At 29.4% G+C, this 26,098-nt stretch overlaps 1 protein-coding gene and 1 pseudogene across 10 annotated transcripts; one reads left to right on the top strand and one right to left on the bottom strand.

The window, feature by feature from the left end:
- The first annotated feature begins 1,294 nt into the window (after positions 1-1,294).
- LOC107626808 (zinc finger CCCH domain-containing protein 48-like) lies at positions 1,295-4,054 on the top strand. The gene is made up of 7 exons (XM_088504800.1): positions 1,295-1,891; positions 2,594-2,779; positions 2,871-2,972; positions 3,093-3,239; positions 3,330-3,509; positions 3,636-3,733; positions 3,838-4,054. Exons 1-7 carry the CDS (start codon positions 1,295-1,297, stop codon positions 3,962-3,964), a joined length of 1,437 nt encoding a protein of 478 aa, XP_088360926.1. The 3' UTR covers positions 3,965-4,054.
- On the bottom strand, positions 1,310-7,484 carry LOC107626807 (short-chain dehydrogenase/reductase 1 pseudogene; annotated as a pseudogene). 9 transcript variants are annotated; one of them, XR_015905151.1, is made up of 6 exons: positions 7,395-7,484; positions 7,083-7,262; positions 6,133-6,517; positions 5,518-5,881; positions 5,315-5,428; positions 1,310-1,652 (listed from the first exon to the last, which is right to left on the bottom strand). The product of XR_015905151.1 is annotated as a short-chain dehydrogenase/reductase 1 pseudogene, transcript variant X7 (transcript). The 9 variants fall into 9 exon arrangements; XR_015905153.1 differs by having other exon boundaries at positions 1,310-1,793; positions 5,751-5,881; XR_015905147.1 differs by having other exon boundaries at positions 1,310-1,873; positions 5,315-5,881.
- Positions 7,485-26,098: the final 18,614 nt, after the last annotated feature.

The following is a 26,098-nucleotide window of genomic DNA, read 5'->3' as shown; positions in this document are numbered from 1 at the left end:
CGTGGCAGTCTAATGAGGTTTAGTCCAACAACATGTTAAACCTACCAGTTTGGGACGATTTACGTTTTTCTTTTAACTCTAGGAACCCTGGCTGGCATGATTTACCCTTTGTTTCCCTTACCAGATCATACATTAATCGTTCCAGGCTGAAATGGTTTACGTTTTATTTAATCTTACACAGCCTAGGATGATTTGTATAATAATAGGAAGAGGGTAATGAGTAATGACGTTGCAGATCTCATTTAAGGGGAATTCAGTAAATTTGAATTCTATAAAATTTATTTAAGTAAAAAATCCTGAAAATAATAAAAGTGGTTAATTTAAGAGTAATATGTACGTTGTTATTAAAAGCTTTTACTCTAAAATAAAAAGTATACTTTATCTTTTATATTTGTATCATGGAATATTGAATAATTGTTAACTTGTATGAAATTTAAATAATTAAATAGGACTATAATAGAGAAAATATATAAAATAATTTTTTTATTAGATTGAAAAAAAAAAAAGCTTTGTTGTTTCATAATCAAATTGGCAGTTATTGTTTTTAGAATAGGATTTTAATCACCAATAAATTAAGTGCACTTGAATTTTGTTAGGATTGGATAATGTAGATTCGAAAAAGAGAATGTTTAGTTTAAATTTAAAATCTTTTTTAATATAAACTAAATTTTATCGGTGTAAAAATGACAAAAACATCAACAAAAAAAAATGCTAAAATTAAAGTATTATAAAAAAATTATACGGTGAATGATTTGAAACAAGATATTTTTATTAAATTTATATAATTAATTGTATATGTCGCAGTAACTATGTATTGAAAAACCAGTTAGAAAAAAAATGTAACAGAATCAGTTTCGAGCTATAAATGAGTTTCATAATGATCCTATTTAATATTTATTGATTATTGATTTTTGTCGGTTTAATTTAATTTCTGATGTTATGAAATCTTTTTCTGATAGTTAACGAAACCTATAAATAAAGGACGTGATCCAATTTTGCTTTACACTATTATACAAACACTCTCTTACACTCTTCTTCGCTGAATCTCTCCGACTCTGATTCAGTGATTCTAATCCTTATTAGTTTTATTGCACTTCCCGAACTCAATTCTACTCTTAATTCAGGTTTGCTTCTTAGCACGTTACCTTCTTTGGAATTTCTTTTTTTTTTTCCTTAGTGTTCATATTGTATTTTACTTAAGTGGTGTTAAGTTGGGTTGATGGGATGAGGGAATGAATTCTGCAGCTTCTTCTAATTGGGTTGTTGTTTAAGTTTTGGAAAAGATTAATGAGCAATGAAGGGTGTTATTGATGGGAATACTGTTTTATTTTGTAGTATCATGGCTGTTATAACAACAACAAGGAGGACTGAACGGTTCCGTCCTACAACACGACCAACATGTAAGTATTGGCAAGCTGGGAGATGCAACAGAAATCCTTGTCAATTTTCACATAGCTTACCAACCTCGCCATCCAATGTATACTATAATGCCAATACGACATATAAGCATTCGAAAAAGCCCGATTCGTCCGTTGAGAAGATGGCCAGTTCCTCTGCTAAGAAGGCAATAAATTGCGCACCCAAGGACTTCAAGAAGCCAGAAAATTGTGCACTAAAGGCTGTTGAGTGCAGACCAGAAGCAGAAGCTATATCTGTTGAGAAGCCAAGCAAGTGTGAAGGCAAGTGTGAAGAAAAGGCTGTATTGATTGAAAAGACTGCAGACGTGGAAGATGTGGCCACTGCTGCTAAGGCTTCTGTGGATAAATCACGCAGTATTTGCAAATCTTGGATGACTGATAATTGTGTGGATGGTGACTTGTGTCAGAATTTGCATTCATGGTTTTATGGTGATGGGTTTTCTACACTTGCAAAGCTTCATGAACACAACAAGGTACATACATGTCTGATTCCACCTTTTATTATTTGATATGAACACACGAAAGTGTATTTTGTCTTGGTTTAATTTGAAAGTTAAGTGAATATTGCAATTGAAATAAGTTTGAGGGATAAGCAAAAAGTGAAAAACTACAGAGATGCCATAACTGAGTTGCAATAAATTAAAAAAAATCCAACACAAAGCATAGGTGTCTATATTGTATTAGTTATAAACTTATAATCCCAATATTTGTTTCTAAAATCTAAAGAATCCATTCTATAGAAGCAACCATGATAAGAGACATTAAGAACTAACTTTGGAAAATTGAGCCGTAATTTTTTAGGCCAGTGCTTAGCACCTGCTTCACATAAAACTAACCGTGTTTGCCTAGCTTAGAATAAATTAGAATAGAAGATCCTTAGTTTAAAATTGATATGGAAATGGAATCTAATACATTTTACATACACTGCATTTATTTTATTGTCATTCAAGTGTTAAGCAAGACAGCAAGCTAAGACAGCATTTATTTTATTGCCATCAACACGCATATTATATCAAATTCAAGTAGAAAATGTATATTAGAAATCTTACCCACCTTGCCGAAGAGTATCAAATCTAATCTAGGACACGCTTTTACATAAGAGCAACATTCTACTAATATTTAAAAGTGCCATTGAGTTGGATTCGTTTATGCTAATATTCAAATTTTGTTTATAGGCAATCACTGGCATTGCACTGCCGGCTGGTTCAAACAAACTTATTTCTGGTAGCACTGACGGCACAGTTCGGGCATGGGACTGCAACACTGGCCGTTGTGTTAACATGATCCATCTTAATTCTCCAGTTACCTCACTTATATCTGAGGGCCCATGGATCTTTGCCGGTGTGAAAAATGCTGTGAAGGTAAGCTCTTTGGTTTAATTGTAATAATGGTATCTTATGTATAGGAGCTTTAACTGTAAACTTATAATTTGATTGTGGTTGTTTTGTTCAGGCATGGAATATTCAGACGGGTGCAGATGTTACTCTTGATGGACCTAAAGGGCAAGTCCTTTCTTTGAATGTTGGCAATGATATCCTCCTTGCTGGAGCAGAGGTAAATTACCTTGCAGTGATTTAAGATTGTTGTAATTCAACCTTTGCTACTGATTATAACTATGACATTTCAGCTACTTTTGCTGTCCATTAGTTTTTAAATAATCTATTTAAATTGCAGGATGGTGTTATTTATGCTTGGAGATGCAGCTTTGAGACTCCTTTCAAACTGGTTGCAACACTAAGTGGTCATAGTAAACCAGTGGTTTGTCTTGCTATTGGATGTCACAAGATGCTTTATTCTGGATCCATGGACCATAGCATTAAGGTAGTGTTTTTGTTTATTTATTTATATGCTTCATGTAATTTGCACACTATTCCCCTTTAGCTAAGCAATTTCTTACCCTGCTATCTACAGGTTTGGGACCTTGATACATTCCAGTGCACAATGACACTTAACGGGCATACCGACGTTGTCACATCACTTATTTGCTGGGACAATTACTTGTTATCGGGTTCATCTGATTGCACAGTCAATGTTTGGGTGTGCACTGAGGAGGGAACTCTAGAAGTGGCATACACTCACACTCACCAAATTGTAAGTTGTTCAACCACTAACCTTTGTTCACAAATATGTCTTTAAGCTGATATTTTGATTTTGTTTAAGAAGGAGATGATTGGTTTGTCCAATTCATTTTTTTTATTATTTTATTTGTTATTATAGGCTGTTCTTGGACTGTATGGGATGACTGATGTAGAGGCGAAGCCAATATTGTTCTGCTCGTGCAAAGATAATTCAGTTCGTATGTATGAGTTGCCGACGTGAGTGATGATAAATCTTTCAACTACTTGTCTTGCTACTTTCACTGGGCTTTTTTTTTTTTCTTTTTTACTGTTGTAGCTACTTACTGTGCCTACTTCTACAGGTTTCTAGAGAGAGGTCGACTATTTACAAGACAAGAAGTTCGATCCTTTCAGATAGGCCCTGGCGGACTCTTCTTTACTGGAGATGAGACTGGTTTGCTGAATGTGTGGAAATGGTTAGAAGAGTAGTAAAATACATAAGATTTTGAGTTACATGATGAGTTATTCTAATTACTTTGATGTGGTGACCTTATCTTTATTCTCTGAATGTATGAATTAACTGAGTATACTTGATGTTGGGGTTGGGCATATTGGTTCTTAAGGTACAAGAATTTAAAGAAGTATTATTGATTCTCTGAAATATCAAAAAGATTGATTCTTGAAGCAAAAGAAACAGCAAAAAAAATAAGAAAATAAAAAAAGAAAAAGATCCAAGGCTTTGAGCATCAATGGTTAGGAGGGTCGAAAATTGGCCTAAAAAGCTCAAAAGAGTTGTTCTCCCTAACTATATGCTTGTGGTGTGAAAGTGTCAAGTAATCCTTGAGACTGAACATTTAAAGTCGTGACCTAAAGCTATTAAAGAGTACGCTTAAGGCTCTGAGCACCACTGTCTGGGAATTTAAGCAAAGCTAAATTCGAATCCAAAAGGTTCCCCCAGTTAAGTGCTTGTGGTGTTTATATATCAGGTGGTAATACTTGAAAACAAAACACTTAGAGTCACCGCTAGGCTCAAAGGTGCAAAGCACCAAAAGAAATAAAAGTTGTGTTCAAGAATCAAGAAAAACTTAAAAGAAGAGAGTCAATAATATGATCCGAATTCTAATTCTAAGGGATACCAATATTGCTGAACTTCAAAGGAAAGAGAGATGCCAAAGCTATTCAGAAATAGAGAGTTAGTAGCCCCATTTAGTAATTAGACCTAGCTTCATCTGACAACTCTAACTTCCAATGTATAATGTAACATTCTATGTATTATACAATTCTCAATAAGACCATCAATTTTGAAAAGTATGCTTGTTGTTTTAAATTCTTCATTTAACTTCTGAAATTATAATATCAGTTTTGATTTTTTTTTAAGGAGAAAGAAAAAAGAAAGTGACCAATTGAAAAACTACATAATAATAGGCAACATAATTTTCGACTGTTAGAACTTTTCTGCAGCATTTAGGTCCCTTCGTAGAACCTAAAAGCAGTACACCCTTACTTTTTTTAATTACAAGCTTCAAAAAGTTATTTATAAGTATAAACCCTTTTGGTCATAGGATATTTCCAAGATGGAAAATTTGACTCTTAATTGGAAATGCACTCAAGCTTTAAGTTCATGGTTGAAAAAAATGTAAGGATGAAAATCTTGAGAGTTTGAATAAACTTTACCGTTTTAATGATGATGAGCATAATAAGTCTAATGTGCCAATTGAATTATTTGAGAAGACACCCAACTTGGAAACAATGGAAGTAAGCTATTACTATGATGAAACCCTCAAAAATAGATGAAGCTAGTAATAAGGAGATTATTGGAAACTTAAAAAAGAATTGTACCTCTTCAAATTATGTGTGTTGCAATCCATCAATGGGTTAGAATAGTATACTTGTCAAAGCAGCTGTGTCGAATGTCCAAAATTGATAACACTGGTACTATAGCCTTCCTCCAATCTGAAAGAATTGCACATAGAATCATGTGAGGCAGAGGCAGAGTTGGTGGTGTGAAATTTCATCAAATGCATTACTACCATTTCATTTACTTTCTTCCCTGAATGATTTGAAAGAGTTGGTGGTGATAAAATCGAAATGTGATTCTATTGAGCCAATATTTGATGTAAAATATTCATCACCAACACAAGATCCAAACATGATTGACATTCCCAGTGGTTGATAGTGGCTTCAAACAGATATTCAACTCACAAAGGCCTTTGCTTGACACCCAAAATTATACCAAAATTCTTTCACAGCTTAAATCCATAGGTTCTGAGCAAACCTGGATGGCCCCATTTCTTGAAAATCTTGAACACTTGAAAATTGGCATGTAATTGTTTGATGAACTTGGCACCATCTACTGTATGTCTTAGTGATTTGTTTACATCCTCAACTGCTAAAAGTTTTGCTCAACTGAAAAAGATGTCCATATCAAACTGTGAGTTGTTAGAGACAGTAATCGAGTTAACATAATCATTGAATCAAGGTACCAGACAATATAAAATACTATGACAACCAATTTCGGCTAATATTATAGCAGATTACTAAATAAGACTAACATAAAGCACACTAAAGATTATTTTTTGTTAAATTTGAAATTGGAATGTTTCTTCTAATTGAATATACATAACCAAAAACAGAAGAAATGAATATACATAACCAACCTCAATTGGATTAGAATGAAGAAACTTCATTCTGAGAATAGAAAAGGCCAGAAGAGGCATTTGAAAGCAATGCTATTTTGACAGCACTAGCAGCACCTTCTTCTGCCGTTAAAAATCCAGTATTGGCAGTTATATCAGTTTTAACATAGCCAGGGCACACACTATTGATGCATATAGTAGGGTACTTTTTAGCAACAATTCTTGTATATGCATTCATTGCAGCTTTTGAGAGAATATAGGCACCAAGAACCTTAGGCCATCCTTTTCTTTCTAAACACCCTTCTTTGATATCTTTCAGAAATTCATTCAACACTTCATCAACTCTCTCTTCTGTAAGGTTTTCAGCATCACCCAAGATTCCTTTAGCCCATTCATTTGATACACGCTGAATTATTAGACATGGAAATTAATAATAATAAGAGTTACAAAACAGAATCATAAAATAGTAATGTAGAATAAAAAGTAATAAAATAAGCCTATTAGTAGAGCAACAACCAAATTTAGCAAAGCAATCTAAGATCTACTAACTTTTTTTAAGAAAAAAAGGTTTAATTTTTTTTGTTAGTTTCCATACTTTCATCAAAATTTTAATTAGATCTTTATAGTTTAAAAGTCTGTATTGACTATTGAGTCTCTATATTAGATAAAAACTTTCTAATCGATCTTTTTTAATTACTTTTTGTTTAAAAAAATCAATTTTGTTTTAAATATTTGATTTTGTGTTTGATGTAGAATGAATATGGAATATTCTAAAAGCAGATATTTTAGCATTGGCGTGTTTTTTTCTGAAAAATAATCATTAGTAAAGATTTAATTACAAATTTTTACCTAATATAAAGATCTAATTATAAATTTTTAAACTATAAAAATCTAATCACATAATTGGTAAAACTATAGAGATTATTAGATAATTAAACCTTAAAAAAACACAAAGAAAGAGAGTATCCTACCTTTAACTTTCCTAGGGAGGATGATACATTCACAATTCTTGGTGATTCAGATAATTGAAAAAGAGGGAGAAGGGCTTCAGATGTTCTTTTAGCACCATAATAATTTATTTGCAAGCATTCTTCAGCTAGCTCGAATGTTTGAACGATTCCAGCTTTCTCTATTACATCATCTGATAATTCCTAAAAATTTCACCCAATTCAATATACTAAGAAAACATATTAGATTGTGTTTGGTTTATATTTTTTAAATTCTAAAATAGAAAATGTTGAAAAATGAAAAAATATTAACCAAACTGGCTGTAAAATTCTTACCCTGCTTTTCAATAACACTTGAGGGACCAAATCATTGTCCTTAATCACAAGTCCACCAATCCCTGCATTGTTGATCAACAAAATGCAGTTCTTTTCTTCAAGAATAATATTCAAAAATCAATATATATGACAAGGAAAAAGATAGAATCCATTTCAATTGAAAGCTACCAAGTCAAGGTTATTAATTACGACAATGAACTCATTCCTGGTTAGTATTCAAAATTAATAATATAAACCCTAAACATGACTTGATAGTAAACCTCTTTGCATGCAGAGCTTCATACGAGAAGTTTAATTTATTACATTCAGAACAAATTAGTCAATTACATTTTTTTAGTGGAATTGTAAGGAAAAAAAACCTTAACATGCAACTAACAAACATGAAAATAAATGAGAAAATCCCAAATCATACAATAGAAATTTATATAGTCAATGAAACTTATTTCTGAGTAGAAAAATGCAAACATGGAAATTTTATTTTCACATAATTCATCTTGTATCCCGTTTCATGCAAACAAAAAAAGAAAAAGAAAGTGATATATATATGGAATTTAATTTGTCAAGTTACCAAAATATCGAGTTTTCGAAATTCGGATTTGATGAAATTTGCAAGAGAATCCACACTAGCAGGATCAGCAACATCAAGTTGGTGAAAGAGGACAAGATGAGAGAGATCTTTGAGAGTTTCCAAAGCATGAAGGCCTCTCTTCTCATCTCTGGAAGTCAACACAACCTTACTATTTCTATTCCAATTCCTTTGTTTGCATCAGTCACAACTGCATATCTGATTAATTTGGAAAATAATGTAACTTCATTTTTCTTAGAAAAAAAATACTGAAAATAGAAACTAAAACAAAACAGATCCAATTCCTTTGTTTGCTTCAGATAGGGTTTGAAGTGGGATGAAGTATGTATATAAAAGAAAAGAGCATTGAAAATGCTAGTGTCTCAAGCAAAAATAGTGGTGTACTTTACCTCTGTGGCGCTTGTTCCATCTTTAATTTGAGGCCTTGTTCGTTTAACGAAGAAATCAGGGAAGAAGATATCATGAGCACTATTTCCATGCATGTATGCCACTTGCCATGATTTCCCTCTTACAAGTTTGCTGAGATAACAATCAATTTGAGTATAGTTTGTTTTGAGTTTTTAACTTGATTAATTTGTTTCAGTTTTATAACCGTTAATTAAGTTAGCATTTTACATAAATTATTTCTTAGCATGAATTACTACTAATAAGATGCTGATTAGAAATTATTATGAATAATTAATACTACTTGAGATGCTAACTTGGTCTGATAATGATACATATAAATGGTTCGTTAATATGTTAGTTATTGCGCATTTTTCAGAGGGTACCAAGACTCTGTACGCCGTTCTTGGTCCTCATCATTTATTTTTATTAAACACTATCAATAAAAGGCTAATTACACATTTAAAAAGTGTTTAGTTTGTATTTTTATTTTTGATTTTTACTAAAAAAATGTGAAAATAAAAAATAAAAATAAAAAAATAGAATTTTATTATTTATATTTTTTTTTTACAAAATTCAAAAAATAAAATATACTAAAAATAAAAATACAAACTAAACGTATCTTTAGACTTAGTTTAGTTCTAAAAAAAGAACAAAATAAGATACTAAAATCAAGACACAAAAAATAAAGATATAAAAATTAGTATTTTTATATTTTATTTGGTAATAAACTAGAATAATTATAAAAATTTAATTTATTTTATTTTTTAATTTAAAAATTTGAGAAAAATATAATTATAAAATATTAATAAAAATAATAAAAAATAAAAAATAAATTGTGTCTTTTGTTATTAGTGTGAATATATTTTTTGTCAAAATAGACACAAAATATACTAATTCAATATTTTTGGATATAATATTTTTATCTATTTTTTATCTATTAAATATAATTTTATATTTCTGTATTTTTATTTTAGTGTCTGATATTTATAAATAAATACAACTTTAAAATATATTATTTAATTATAATTTTTATATTTCTTAAATCTAGATTAATTTGATCGTTAAAATCTCTTATAAGTACTATTTTCATCCGACTCAAAAGTCTCAATCCGCATTTAAATGATCATACCAAATAAATACTATTAAACATATGTCATTGGACACACTTAATTACCATGATAATCTGCCTACTATATATAAATAACAGTGACAAAGTTAATTATCCATTAGTCAAATTTACCATTAAATTGAAACCTCGCAAAAAAAATAAAAAAATAAAAATTGTGTGCTTACTAGTCATGAAGTGAAAATTTGTTCTAGAAAGATCTAACTACATACATACTTTATCTTCGGTCTCCACTTCTTTTACTTACTTTTTTTTTTAGCAAAACTTCTCTCTTTGTAACTATTCTTTCCCACTAGTAAGATAAAGACAAATGAAGACTACAATAGGCTAAATATAAATCATATTTAAAATATTATTTGGGTAAAAAATAAAGTCATATTGATATTGTTTAAAAATATATGAAAATTTTTAAGTAAGTAAAAAAAATTGCTATTTAAAAAAAATAAAATGTTATAAAAGTATTATATTATATTATTATTCATAAATGATACTGTAAAAATATAAATATAAATAATGTACAAAATTCTTGTTATTTAACTCAACTGTTAAAAATTAAAATAATAATGTTTTATTCTATATTAAATTACATTACATTATTTTTTAAATACTAATAATGGTATTTTTTATTTTTTACATCAATTAATCATTTAAATGTAGTCTACATTTACCTTATAATGGTTTCTATTTATTTTACCTGCGTAGACGTACGAGTAAATTGTTAGGTTGGATTGAAAAAGAGCAACATATTTAAAGAAGATATCAATAATAATAAAATAATAAAAGTGGCTAATTTAGGAATGTTATGCTGTTACTAAAAATTTTTATTCTAAAATAAAAAACATACAATATTTTGTTTTTTATATTTGTATCATAGAATATTGAGTAATTACAATTTTGCATGAAATTTAAATAATTAAATAAGAATATAATAGAAAAAATATATAAAACAAAAAATTCTTATCAAGATTGAAAAAGGAAGAAAAAGCCTTAGTTGTTTCATTTTCAATTAATGTTTTTAGAATAGAATTTTGGCCACTAGTAGATCAAGTGCATTCGAATTTTGTTATCGATAAAGATACTCTCAAATAATTTTAAAATGTGATAAAAAAATTCAACATTAAATATGTATTTTCAAAAAATATTTTAGAGATTGAATTATTTCGATGCAATTTTTTGCAAGCATGATTAGAAAAATGAGATATTTTTATCCTTAAAATTGGTAATTTTTCTCTAAGTATATTTTTTTTGTGATTTTTTTCAACAACCAATAATACTTTTAAAAAATCACAAAAAATATATACTTAACAAAAAATTACCAAATTTTAAAAATAAAAATATCTCATTTTTCTAATCATACTTGCAAAAAATTGCATCAAAATTCAATCTGTAAAGCATTTTTTGAAAAATACATATTTAATGTTGGATATTTTTGTCGTGTTTTTAAATTATTTGAGGACATTTTTGTCGATAGCAAAATTCGGGTGTATTTTTGTCAGTGACAAAATTATTCGAGTGCATTTTTTGTAATTTACCCCTTTTTGAAATAATGTTGCTGATTTTCTAAAATAATTATTGGTGTTTAATTTGAATGATTCTCGAAGTTTTTCTGAGTTAATTTTTTATGGATAATTTTTTTTTGGGCTGTATATTGAAGATAGAACAATCACAAAGTGATCAAAGATGGATAACTTAATTATAAATTTTGATTTTTTAAGTTGTTTGTGAACTTTTAATGATAGATTATAGATAATTTATTATGCGAAATTGTAAAATTTTAAATTTTATTTGCTTAAAAAGTATTGAATTTAAATATTTAAAATTATATATTAAATTTTTAATAATTTTATTTTATATTTAATTGTACCATTGAATTCTGGTTGAACTATTGAACCAGTTACTATCAATTTATTAATTGGATTGGTTTATACTCGCAACCTTTATCTCATTCGGATTACAAGAATTACAAGTAAAACTATTGGGATTAAAAGCTGATACAGAACCTGAAAATTGATCGGTCAAACCAAATTGAAAATTCGGTCAAACCAAATTGAAAATTGATCGATTTTTGTTAAAGCCAATAAACAATGCCATTTCTTCTTTACTTCTCCACCGAGCTCTTTCTTTTCTTGTCGTTGTCGTTTTCAGTCGTTCAGTTTCAGCGTTCTACCCTTTCACACTGTGTTGTGGAAGGTTGTTCAGTTCAGAGGAATAAGAGAGAGTATAAATTACTGCTGCTGCAATATTTCCTAAAGCATGAGTTGCTACATTACTGCAATATTTTTTAACCAATTACTATAGACGACCAGATGAGCACTAAAGTTAGAAAAAGCTATATTTGAGCATTGGACTAAGTTTGAAGCTCAAAAATTAAGCTTTTTTTTTTCCTACTCATTTATAAGATATAGCTTTTTATGAAGTAGCAGATTGCAATAGGCATTGGTGGGAGGAGAACTTTCATAAAGAGTAGGTATTTACAGGCTGTTTGAAAATTTTTGGACTTCAATTTCCACAAGTATTAAATTTCATCGTTTGAAACAAAAAATAATAAATAAGTTTAAATGAAATTCAATTCCACTATTTTCTCCTAAAATCAATTTCTATCTAATTGAGTCTAATTTAAAATTCTATTCTATTAGAATTTCACTTAAAATGTAAAATGCCTAAAATATTCATGTGACATAATTACTTTTTTTTTTACTCATTCACTTTCATTAAAGTTTTTCACCTCCTAATGTCATTTCCACTCTTCTTCCCTTCCTGCAGACATGATTCATTTTTTTCATCAATCCACTTAAATAACCCGTCGTCATTTTCACCAAATTTTTAAAGATGTAAAGATTAATTTTTCATTCAACTAGATTGTATAGTTATTCCATAAAAAATTCTTTGTCAAGAAAGGTTTTATCCATATTTTAAAAATAAAATTCATTTATTATTTTGATATATATTTTTTGTATTTTCAAATGGTCATATCACTCATTTTTGTTAAAATTTTTAGAATTGTGTCGGTGCTATAGACGAAACACATATTCGTATTAAAGGTTCAAAAGAAAATGTGTCAAAATATAGAGAAAAGAAAAGTTACCCGTAAATAAATGTATTGGTAGCTTGTATATTTGATTTAAAATTCTCCTATGTGATGCCTTAAAATTCTCCTATGTGATGCCTGGGTGAAAAGGCTTGGCTTCAGACTCAGGAGTTTTAGATAATGCACTAAGTAAGGAAGATAATCAAACTGTTCTTCAATGTATTAATTTTCTAATAATTTTTTATTTTTAATAAACACTCTTCTAGTATTAGTTAAGTAAATAGTTTAAATTCTATTTTTAGATAAATTCTGCTTAGTAGATGCTGGATATCTGCTGATGAGGTCTGATTTTATCACTTTATATCGGGTAAATACCATTTCCGACCCCTGAACATTTTAAGGTGGGACATATCGCACCTTTATCATCCAGAAACCTCAACCGGGTCCTCAACCAACAACATAAGTGAACGAATCGACCCATGTGACTGGTTGCTAACAGGTTGCCTAGATGACGTGTCAGGTGAAGGTTGAGTTGTCAACTGCAGGTACCACGTGTAAGTAGAAGTTGTTGCATGGACTCAAAACCCCCTCCCTGCAACTGACATGGCTTGTGAACTGCATATTCCAAATCTTGGATTTGTGAAATGACAATGTATAATCCTAGTGTAAATGTGCATTGTTACTATATTTTCAGTTTCTTTTAACCATGATTCTGTCAATCAATTACACACAAATCATGAAATTTAGAAAATACTCATAACTGACTAAACAAACTCTATTAATCCAGAAACATAGTTTATTACAATTTCATATTCTTTTCTTTCACTACATCCAGAATTGCCCCCATTACAAAACACTGAATTTACAAGTTCAAAGGCATATTTACTAGACTACATCCATTTCCTATTACAATGCCCAGCAAAATCAACCCAAATATTTTTCATCTGCTAAGAACACCACTGTTCTTCTCATCGCTTTTGACCTCATCCATCTTCTTCTCTATCTCTGCAATTCTTTCTTCCATCTTTTTCATTGGGTCCGATACTCCATCTTGTACCACTTCATCAATACAAAAAGAGGCAACATACTCATCCAGCCAGGCAAAGTATTTGCAATGTCCTGTGTTGTTCTACATCAAACATACCTACTGTTCAACTCCAACAAGTTACCAAAATAACGCAGTAACCCAAACAAAAACGATTCCAAAAAATTTACCTTAAAATAAGAATAACCAAAGAAAAGCCTCCTAGGATTTTTTGAAGTTCCAGATTCGAACAAAATGGCGTATGATCCGCAATTGCACACTGGAGGAACAAATTTCTTCTTCATCCTTCTCGACGCTCCTGCCAGAATGCTTCCGTTTCAGTTGTAGGGAGGGGATTTTGAGTCCCTGCAACAACTTCCACTTACACTTGGCACCTGCATTTGACAACTCAGTCTCCACCTGACACGTCATCCAGGCAACCTGTTAGCAACCGGTCACAGGGGTCGATTTGTTCACTTATGTTGTTGGTTGAGGACCCAGTTGAGGTTTCTGGATGATAAAGGTGCGATATGTCCCACTTTAAAATGTTTAGGGGCCGAAAATGGTATTTACCCCTTTATATTGAAGTACTCGATATCATTTAAAAGAATATTCACGACACCCTCCTGAAAATCTAAAAGAGTTATTCAATTTAAGACATTCACCATTGCGCAATGTAATTGAAAGAACTTTTGGGATTATGAAAAATAGATTTTCTATCATAGTAAAGATGACTAGATATGATGTAGACATTGTGAGCATAGTTGTTATAACTTGTTGTATTCTGTATAACTTCTTAATAAATTTTGATCCAAACGAAGAATTTATTACACAAGTTGAAAGGAATCTCAATAATAGTGTGTTTGAATAAAATTCTACAAATGTTGAAATTGCTAGAAGTGAAGATGGACGAATGAGAGAAATTTTGAGAGACTCTGTAGTCGCACAAATGTGAAACGATTGTATTATTGAATGAGTTTTAAGTCTTTTTAAGAGACTATATTATTAAGTATTTTTGTATTAAACTTGAGTTTTATGTATCATTTAAATTATTACTTGTTTATACAATGACCATTAGTTTATGTATCGTTTGATGTTTATTTTTAACATATCATATTTTTAATTATTGGTGCATTTTATGATATAAATTTGTTATGGATATAAAGATAGGTAACAATATGAATACTCAGAAAGTTGTTGATGCTGAAGGAGGAAATGAAGCAAATGCATATTTTAGATGGACCATAGATATTGATGGTTTGTTACTTGAAATTTTCAAAGAACAAAAGAAGAAGGGACAAAAGGAAGATAGAACATTTTTAGCAGAAGCTTATAAAAAAAATAGTAAAAGAAATTAATGAATTTTTTTTTAAGTGTCAATAAGACCAAAGTACAAAATCGTTTAAAGATTCTCAAGAAACAAATCAAAAGGTACTAGCAAAAAGAATTAGTATCCAAAAGTAGAATAGGATGGAATGAAAGTGTTAAGACAATTGAGGTTACTTCAGAAATATGGAAATTTTTAATAAAAATATGTATGACATTTCTATTTAATATTACTTTTTTTGATAGCATTTGTAAGTATATGTTCTAAATGTATACTAAGTTATAATTATTTTTTTTTGTTTTCAATCTATTCCTAAACTGAGACAGATTAAAGGAAAACTTTTTTTCACTTGGATATTTTTATGCAAAGATATATGAGAAAGATATAGTAACTAATATCGAAGTGGGACTGTTAAAGAAAAATTACGAAGATGGTCACATGAGAAGGACATCAATATTAATAATATTGATGAGATGCAAGTGAATAATGAGATTCATTTGGAAGCTTTAATACTTTTGAATATGAAAATGAGAGTGTTCGAACAACTCCAACTACACAAGTTTCATGTGTCACTCCATCTGTTACTGATACTTCGTCTTTCAAAAATAAAAAATGAAAGGTAAGTGATAAAAATTGCTACTGATACTTCGTCTTCCAGAAATAAAAAATGAAAAGCAAGTGATAAAAATTCATAAGAACTTAAAGAAGTTTCTGCACCAATAAAAAAATTGCACAAGCTATTATCACTACAAAATTTTATATTTGGCAGACTTTTAAACTATTTGAATCAATTCGTAACTTGGATGTATAAGATGATAAATTTTTTGAAGTTATTGAGGGGCTTGTTGAGAGTCCTACTTTTATTGATGTCTTTTTTGGATGTCCAAAAGACTTGCGTTTAGGATGATTGCATACTAAGTTAGGTTGTTTCATGCCTAATAGTTTCATAAAGTTCTTGTAATTTTTAAAGTAGACTTTGAGTGATATTTTTATGTTTTTTACTTTGACAAATAAATACTTATATTGTATGAATTTATTTTTTTAATTTTAATTTTAAATATTTGTGAATTTTTAATAGATAATTTAATTTATTTTTGTGTAGATAACTTTATTAATTATAGACTCTAATTTTAATATTCTACGTACTTTATAAAGATGAAAAATATTATTTTTTATTTTTTTAAAAGAAATAAACAAATTTTAATTAAAAAAATATAATTAAATTTTTTTATTATTTTATATAATTTAATAAATAAATATATTTATTATTTAAATATAATATTATATTAATAAAGGACGAAAATATTTATTATAAAATTTTAATTTATTTAATAAACATTTTAAATATTAGAACTCAATTCTAAGACTATAATTTTATAATTCATTCCAAACGGTTAAATTCAATTTTTAATAAAATTTAATTTAATTTTATATAATTGAAAATATTCAAACAAACAGTTATCTATAAATATATAATGGTTAACTAGTCAAATAGAAAAATCACACACTATTTGACACTGTTAGATGATTTCCGTTAGAGAAGAGAAAATGAGTTGAACCCGTCGAGTCAACCCGCTAAAAAAGACGGGTCAGGTTAGAATTTGGAGCCCGTCAAATTAAAAAAATTCACCAAATCCGCACTGCCAAATTGACAGGTTTTGGCGGGGCGGAGCCGGCCGGACCAAAGATTTTTATTTTATTTTTGTTAAATAAAAGAGTTATTACTATTATAAAATTAATAATTATAGAATTTTTAAACATTTTTTTTTGTTTTTATTTTTATTCTTCTTTTAGTTATTAACTTTATTTATTTATTTTACAATTTTGTATATTTGTTCAAATTATGTGACTTATTTTTTAAAATAAAGATGATTCTATTCATAAATATTATTTTGAACAATTTTATTGAAGTTAAAAATTAAAAAAAAAGATAGTAAAAAATTATATTATAATTTGACTATTTTTTATTTGTATTTATTTTTTTAATTATTATTTTTTGATTAATTTTAATGAATTTTATTTTAAAAAAAAAGAGTCAAGCGGGCTAGCCCGTCGACCCGCCAATCCGCCATAAAGCGAGGCGGACTAGCATTTTGAACCCATCTTAGTTGGCAGGCCTAGGTGGGGCGGGGCGGGGCGAATTGGGACAGACCGGCCCGCTTTGCCAACTCTTGATTTTAAGGCTTCACTGCAACATAATTTCCCTCAATCATCCATGAACATCCTAGAAAAAAACTTTTTTCGCTCCTCACCACATCAAACTTCACAAGAAAGTAGCCAAACCGCTTTTCTCGCGTACAAGTCAACCACTAGGGTAGTGTTTCCTTTGTTAATATGCTAATAATTATATATACTAAAAAGCAATACTTTTTGTTTACCAAACACTTATCATCCCAAAAAAACTAATAATTATATCATATTAAAGTAATTATATTGTAAAATATTATTTTTATTTTTCAATAATAATATTGTATTTATTTATTTTTATAATTTAATTTTAATACATTAACATTATAAAATATTTTACACTGTTGTTTCATTATATCTCTTCTTTTGAATAACTATTCATGTAATTAATATATAAGATAATTATTTTTACTGATGTAGCGTTATTAATATATTTATGAAGATATATATTTTATTCAATTTTAATTTTAATTTATTTTTATAATTTTATTATTTTTATTTAATTATGACGGAATCAATCGGGTGAATCAGTAACTCGCTAGTTAACCCAATAACTCAATAACTTAAACGTATAAACGAATTAATTACTGATTCAATTTTAATAACTATACTTAATTGTACTTAGATTGTTAAGTTAGTTAAAATATAGGCTTTTGAGAAATTAGCTTTGTCATAGTTAATGAATTTTGCCAATTATTTATTGATATTTTGTAAATGATCCGGAACTACTTTTGAGAAGTGTATAAACCTGATTATTCACTGTGACTAGTTAATAGAATGAATCATTCTTGTTCAGGAACCTTATAAAATCCATGTGAAAATTTTTTGCATTAGAAATTTGGGTGAATTTGTTGCTCATATTTCCTATGGATAATAATGTCTGGGATTATGTATTAATTAAATTATTTAGTTGAGAATATTAATATTATTATTAAACAATTTATAAATTATTCAATATTTAAATTTTTATGAATTTGAGAATATTACTTGTTCATTACGATTAACTTTAGGGCAAATCACAATAATAAGTCAAGGAGAGCAAAATTTTACACGAATCAGCCAAAACGAAAATTGCTTCATGAATTCACCAATGCACGTTTATATGTAGTTTGAACCAGCTAAATTCGAACTTCATTTTTACATAATTCGAACCAGCTGGGTTCGAATTATACACAAACACACGCACATACTAATTCGAACCAGGTGGGTTCGAATTACACACAGTAATTCCTACACCCATGCACGCATTTTCAAGTAATTCGAATGTGATTGATTCGAATTATTCATGGTATAATTTGAATTATGCTGTTGAAAAATTAATAATTTATTAAAAAAATTTTATTAAAAAATTTATTAAAAAAGTAATAATTTAAAAATTAAAAAATATATATTTTATTTCATACATTAAAAAAAGCTAACAAAATATTTAATTACGAGACTTCTTCAAAATATTTGTGATCTATCAATTCGAATTCCATACAATACTCTTTTGTCCATTTTTAATAGCTCATGAATATTTTTTAATAAATTTTTTTAATAAATTTATTTAAATTATACTACAAAAAATATTTTATCCTATGCAAAATAATTTTAAAAAATAACTTAAAAAATGTTAGGAGTACTATAAAAATTTGATTTGTAATGTTATAATAACTTAAGTAAATACATGCATGTACTCAAATTTTAAATAAAATATTCTACATAGTCAATAATAATTTAAAAATGAAAGAAAATATTTTATCCCATACAAAACAATTAAAAAATATATTTTATTCTAATACAAAATAATTTTTAAAAAATGGCTTAAAAGATGTTATGAGTATTATAAAAGTTTGTAATATTCTAGTGATTTAGGTAAATATATGATAAAAATATTTTTTATAGTACTCCTAAATTATATGGTGATTCAAATTATACTCTACATAAAAATTTGTAATATCTTAATGACTTAGGACATTAAAGAAATACTCTACATAGTCAATAATAATTTAGAAATTAAAGAAAAAATATTTTTATAATGTATTTACCTAAATCACTAGAATATTACAAACTTTTATAGTTCTCATAACATCTTTTAAGTCATTTTTTAAAATTATTTTGTATTAGAATAAAATATATTTTTTAATTATTTTGTATGGAATAAAATATTTTCTTTCATTTCTAAATTATTATTGACTATGTAGAGTATTTTATTTAAAATTTGAGTACATGCATGTATTTACCTAAGTTATTAGAACATTACAAATTTTTATAGTACTCCTAACATTTTTTAAGCCATTTTTTAAAATTGTTTTGCATAGGATAAAATATTTTTTGTAGTATAATTTAAATAAATTTATTAAAAAAATTTATTAAAAAATATTCATGAGCTATTAAAAAAGGACAAAAGAGTATTGTATAAAATTCGAATTGATAGATCACAAATATTTTAAAGAAGTCTCGTAATTAAATATTTTGTTAGCTTTTTTTAATGTATGAAATAAAATATATATTTTTTAATTTTAAATTATTAATTTTTTAATAAATTTTTTAATAAAATTTTTTAATAAATTATTAATTTTTTAACAGCATAATTCGAATTATACCATGAATAATTCGAATAAGTCAAATTCGAATTACTTGGAAATGCGTGCGTGGGTGTAGGAATTACTGTGTGTAATTCGAACCCAGTTGGTTCGAATTAGTGTGTGCGTGTGTTTGTGTATAATTCGAACCCACCTGATTCGAATTAGTGTGTGCGTGTGTTTGTGTATAATTCGAATCCAGCTGTTTCGAATTATGTAGAAATGGAATTCGAATTTAGCGGTTCGAACTACATATAAACGTGCATTGGTGGATTCATGAAGCAGTTTTTGTTTTGGCTGATTCGTGTAATTTTAGTCTGCTATTGGCTTATATGTGTTTTTTACCCTTAACTTTATGTTCATCTTTATTAATCCTTGTTAATCTTTGAGTTTGTACTTTGATAAGATCATAAGATTTTAGTTGACGTAGTGCTTTTAATTTGGATGACATTTTAAAGTTTATATTAGATTATAATTATATTTTAATATGTTTATTTATTATTTTATTATAAAATAATTTTCTGGTTGAACCAGTTAGACTAATAAACTAATAACTAAAACGGTTTGATGATGAGTCTAGTTTTAGAACCTTGATCTAATCCCATCTGTATACTCTCTCGGCTCTCCCAGCTTCACGCTCTTTGAGCTCTGCTGTTTTACTGCACCTCGCTCGGCTGCCAATCGTGGAGCGGCCCTCCTCACTCGAAACTCCGCCGTGGAGCCGCTGCGTCAGGATCTCGGCCTCTCCTCTTACTGTCGTCCCGTCGCGCCTCTCGCTTTCTCGCCGTCTCTTCGTCAATCTCCACTCCCCTCGTCGTCACCGTTTCTCAGTTCTGCCTTTTTCTCTCTTCTTCTATTTCACCGTGTTTACTTCCCTCGCCCATAGTTATCATAATCGAACTGGTAATCAACCCGATCAAACTACTGGATCATCGGATCACTGGTTCAACCGGTGGGTCACAGGTTGTGAAGGGTATTTACAAATTTGATTAATTAACATTATTAATATTATTGATATTATTATTAATATTAATAAACGGTTACTAACCGTTTAGTACCATTTGGTTGAAGGGACACAACCTTTTAATGATTGTGTATGTTCAAAACATTGTGTCTATTGGCTAAAGGGACACAACTCTTTAAGAATTGTGTATGTTCAAAACATTGTATCTATTGGCAATAGAAAAGACACAACTATTTGTATATGTAACTAATCATAATTGCTATGTGCAATATGTATAAATAAGTCCTTGTCCACTATTTCATAAGTGGAAGTACTAAGTGTACATTTTAATTAACTATTAAGAGATTTTATTTGTTCAAGAGAGTTGAGAATTTCTTACTATTGCTAATTAAGAAATTCTTAGATTTCATTGTATCCTAGGAGAGTATTGTCATCAACCCTATAGCAACTAAGTGTGGGGACAAATATCTCTCTAAAGAAAGCGATCTAATCGTGCCTTGAAACCACTACACAAATATAAGATTTTGTCATCTTCTCATACTAATATACCCAATAATTTTAGAGAGATATTGTTGAAGATGGCACAAGATCAAAACACTATGTTCAAGGTCATGAATCAAGAGTTTGTCAAATTAGATCGCTTTGATGGAACGAACTTCAACCGTTGGAAAGACAAGATGATGTTTCTTCTTTAAGTTCTCAATCTTGCATATGTGATTGACCCAAAGACTACACCAATTGTCAATGCCGCTGAAAATTTCACACCGGAAGAGAAAGAAAAGATTGTTCAATTGAAAAAGAAACGCGATGAAAATACTTTTGCATGTCGAGGTCATATTCTCAATACTTTATCCGACCGACTCTATGATCTCTACATGTCAATTCAATCACCATTAGAGATTTGGAAATCTTTGGAAGAAAAGTACAATACCGAACGACAAGGAACAGATAAGTTTATTATGATGAAATATTTTGAATTTATTATGAATGATACTATGCTTGTCATGGATCAAATTCATGAATTACAAATCCTTGTAAGTAGACTTCGTGATCTACAAGTGGTGATCCCTGAATCATTACAAGTTGGAGCAATTATTTCAAAATTGCTTTCATCTTGGAATGGTTATAGGAAGAAACTTTTACATCTTAGTGAGGACTTCACAATTGAGAAATTACTAAGGCATATACGTATAGAAGAGGAAACTCGAAAACGTGATGCTGTGTATCTTTCTCAAAGTTCTAAAGTGAATCATATTGGTGAAAACAACACCAATAAGAAGAAAAAAAATTCTCTAAAGATTCAAAGCAAGATAAGAAGAGACAAAGAGAGTGTTATCATTGTCATAAGAAAGGACATTATATCAAAGAATGTAGACTTCTGAAAAAGGAAGCACCAAAGACCAACTTAGTGGAAGAGAAGAATCTAATTGCTATGGTTGTAGAAAAAGTACAAAACATGCATATTGGCATGGTTACAGAAGTTAACATAGCAACACAAGGAAAATCACTTGAATGGTGGTTAGATTCAGGGGCTACTGTTCACGTTTGCAATGATCGCAACCAATTCAAAACATATGAAGAAGTGAACAATAGAGAGGTCTTAATGGGCAATGACAACTCAGCCAAAGTTTGTGGTCAAGGAACTGTGGAATTGAATTTTACATCTGAAAAGAAATTAAATTTAATAAATGTACTTCATGTTTCAGATTTGAGAAAAAATTTAGTTTCTGTTAGTCTCTTATGTAAGAAAGGATTCAAAGTTGTAATGGAATTCGATAAAATGATCTTGCTTAAGAATGATGTATTCGTAGGAAAAGGATATTGTACTGAAGGCATGTTTAAACTTAGTATTAATAAAGTGAATGTTTCATTGTATGTTGTTGATTCTTGTGATTTATGGCATAGTAGATTAGCACATTTAAATTACAAATCAATTGAATATATGCAAAAGAATAACTATATTGATCTTATTAACAAGGATTTTAATAAGAAATGTGATATTTGCATACAATCCAAAATTACTAAGAAACCTTTTCCTAAAGTTGAAAGAAATACACATTTATTGGAGTTGATTCATAGTGATATTTGTGAACTAAATGGCAATATTAATAGAGGAGGAAAAAGATACTTTATAACTTTTATTGATGATTGTTCTAGATTTACTTATGTGTATTTGCTTATAAATAAAGATGAAACTTTTGAAATGTTTAAAAAATATAAAATGGAAGTAGAAAATATGCATAATAAGAAAATAAAAGTTCTTCATAGTGATCGAGGTGGAGAATATTTTTCTAATGAATTTGATCACTTTTGTGAATTACATGGTATTGTGCATGAATCTTCCGCTCCATATACTCCGCAACAAAATGGTTTGACGGAAAGGAAAAATCGTACCTTAGTGGATATGGTTAATTCAATATTACTAAATGTAAAATTGCCTTACAATTTGTGGGGTGAAGCATTATTGACATCATGTCATATCCATAATAGGATACCATCAAGACATAGAAAGGTTTCTCCTTATGAAATTTGGAAAGGAAGGAAACCTAATTTAAATTATCTTAAAGTGTGGGGGTGTTTAGCCTTTTATCGAGTTCCTGATCAAAAGAGAACCAAATTCGGGCCAAGAGCCATAAAAGGCACTTTTATAGGATATGCTCAAAATTCTAAAGCATATAGAATTTTAGACTTAGTGTCTAATGTAGTTGTTGAATTAAGAGAAGTAGAATTTATTGAAAATAAATTTATCAATGATTCAACTTCTAATTCAAAGTATCCCCAAAATGATACTAATATTTCACAAGAAATAAATAATCAAAATAATAAACGTCTAAACGACAAAGAGTTGATTGAACCAAGGAAGAGTTTGAGAGTAAGAAAAGAAAAGGACTTGGGTCCAGATTTTATTTCTTCTCAGGCTATCACCTTTTTGGTAGAAGGAACTAGAAATTCTGTAACAAACAAGATTCCTATTGTTATGAACATAGAGGGTGATCCTCAAACATTTAAAGAGGCTATGGCTTTAAGGAATTCTGCCTTTTGGAAAGAAGCAATAAATGATGAAATGGACTCAATATTATCTAACAATACTTGTGTCTTAGTTGATTTGCCTCCAGGATCAAATCCTATAGGATGTAAGTGGGTATTTAGAAAAAAGTATAATACTGATGGTTCATTACAAACCTTTAAAGCAAGGTTAGTGACCAAGGGGTTTAGACAACAAGAAGGTCTAGACTATTTTGATACCTACGCACCTGTGGCAAGAATGACTTCTATTAGGACTTTTATAGCATTAGCATCCATACATAAGCTCCATATACATCAAATGGATGTTAAAACGGGTTTTCTAAATGGAGATCTTAATGAAGAAATTTATATGGAGCAACCGGAAGGCTATGCGCTACCCAAAAATGAAAAGAAAGTTTGCAAATTAATTAAGTCTTTGTATGGGCTAAAACAAGCACCTAAACAATGGCATGAGAAGTTTGATTCAGTGGTATTATCAAATGGCTTCTCACATAATAGTGCGGATAAATGTATTTACTCAAAATTTACTAAAGATTATGGAGTAATCATTTGTTTATATGTTGATGATATGTTAATCATCGGAATAAATTTAGAAGGAATTCGTATAACGAAAGAGTATCTAACTTCTAAATTCAAGATGAAGGATTTGAATGAAGTTGATACAATATTAGGCATAAAGGTGCATAAGAATGAAGTTGACTTTACTGTAAGTCAATCTCATTATATCAAAAAGGTATTGGAAAAGTTTGATCATCTCACAATTAAAGAATTCAATACGCCGTATAATCCTAATCTTAAATTAGAAGGAAATATGGGAAGACCTATAGCACAATTAGAATATGATAGTGCTATAGGAAGTTTAATGTATGCAATGCATTATACTAGACCTGATATAGCATTTGCTGTGTGCAAATTATCAAGGTTTACAGGAAAGCCTAGCAATCAACATTGGAAAGCTATAACAAGAGTTCTTGGTTATCTCAAGAAAACCATAAACTTGGGATTACATTATAGTGATTATCCCGCAGTTTTAGAATGTTATTCCGACGCAAGTTGGATTACAAATCTTAGTGATAACAAATCCACTTCAGGATGGATTTTCACCATAGGCGGTGGAGCAATAAGTTGGGCCTCAAAGAAACAAACATGTATTACACATTCTACTATGGAGGCTGAGTTTGTAGCTTTATCAGCCGCAGGTAAAGAAGCGGAATGGTTAAGAAATTTGTTATATGATATGAAGTTGTGGCCACAGCAGACGACAGTCATTTCAATCTTCTGTGATAATGAATCAACCATGTCTCGAGCATATAATAAGGTTTATAATGGAAAGTCTAGACATATAAGTTTGAGACATAAATTTGTGAGGCAACTAATAGATGATGGTGTAATTACCATCACTTATGTAAGATCTCAAGGAAATTTAGCAGACCCTTTATCTAAAGATTTGTCAAGGGATAAAATCAAAGAAACTACTGTTAAAATGGGATTAAAACCTATTATTGCTAAATGATGGGAATCCAACCTTATTCTAGTAGACCACTAGTTTCAAGGTTTAATGGGTAATAACAAGTTATTTAGTGATGAGTTTGGAAAACTCTTATTTAATTTTGATGATGAACAAACATTATTAAAATATTTAATTACAAAATTATTAATTTGATCTTAATTCATACTTACTAAATTAATAATTTTGTTGTGCAGATTTTCTATTGGGCCGAAAAATGAATTTCTAGTTTAAGCCCAATAATCAGCCTTGCTACATGTTTCTCATACTATGAGGCTAAATTATTAAATGGGCAAGAATAAATATTATTGTTGCAATCCCAAACAAATGCTTTCTTATGTGCTCTATGCTTGATCCGAAATCAAATTCATCAGGAAAGCAAATGTTATTAATTGGGCCAGCTTTAATTTCAATACTACAAGCCCAAGTCTTATTAGTGATGAATGGTTCCAAGCCTGGTCCGAAACTAAGAAAGCAAATAGGCTTCATGCTTTCCAACGGATTCTATTGCTTGCTAAGAATGGATTTCAAAACTTAATAAGCTAGCCTTGGAAACATGAGAGAGAACTTGACTTTGATTTGATAGGGAATCATTATGATTAATGCTATACGCTACTCAAAGCAAGGGAAGTAAAAGCAATCTATCAATATGTTTCAGTTTCATTTAATTGCTTTTACTTTAACTTCACATTCTCTCTCATCTCTTTCTTCCTCTTCCTTTGGTCCTTGTCCAGGAAGCTATGGACGCTATGCTCATCAACCAAGAAAAGGAAGAAGTTGCATGCATCAAGACCATCAAGCTGATGATGGCAAGAAAATATACTAAAATAAAAATGAGCTGTGGCTAAGATACTCACCAAATGTGGTTAGATTTGGTGAGGTTATCTTGAGTTCTTCATGCTAAAAAATGGAAGGTAAAGATTCGGCCAACAAGGGAGATTCTTGAAGCATGGCTTGTCTTTGATTCTGCTCAACCA

This window comes from Arachis ipaensis, chromosome B2 (assembly GCF_059453495.1).
Source record: "Arachis ipaensis isolate K30076 ecotype BB chromosome B2, ASM5945349v1, whole genome shotgun sequence".
Lineage (NCBI taxonomy): Eukaryota > Viridiplantae > Streptophyta > Magnoliopsida > Fabales > Fabaceae > Arachis > Arachis ipaensis.
This window is presented reverse-complemented; position numbering and strand designations above follow the sequence as displayed.

Coding starts and splice junctions, on each gene's coding strand:
- LOC107626808 (XM_088504800.1), top strand. CDS start 1,295: ATGAAGGGTGTTATTGATGGGAATACTGTTTTATTTTGTAGTATCATG. Junction 2,973..3,092: donor TCCTCCTTGCTGGAGCAGAG/GTAAATTACCTT, acceptor TTTAAATTGCAG/GATGGTGTTATTTATGCTTG. Junction 3,734..3,837: donor CGTATGTATGAGTTGCCGAC/GTGAGTGATGAT, acceptor CTACTTCTACAG/GTTTCTAGAGAGAGGTCGAC.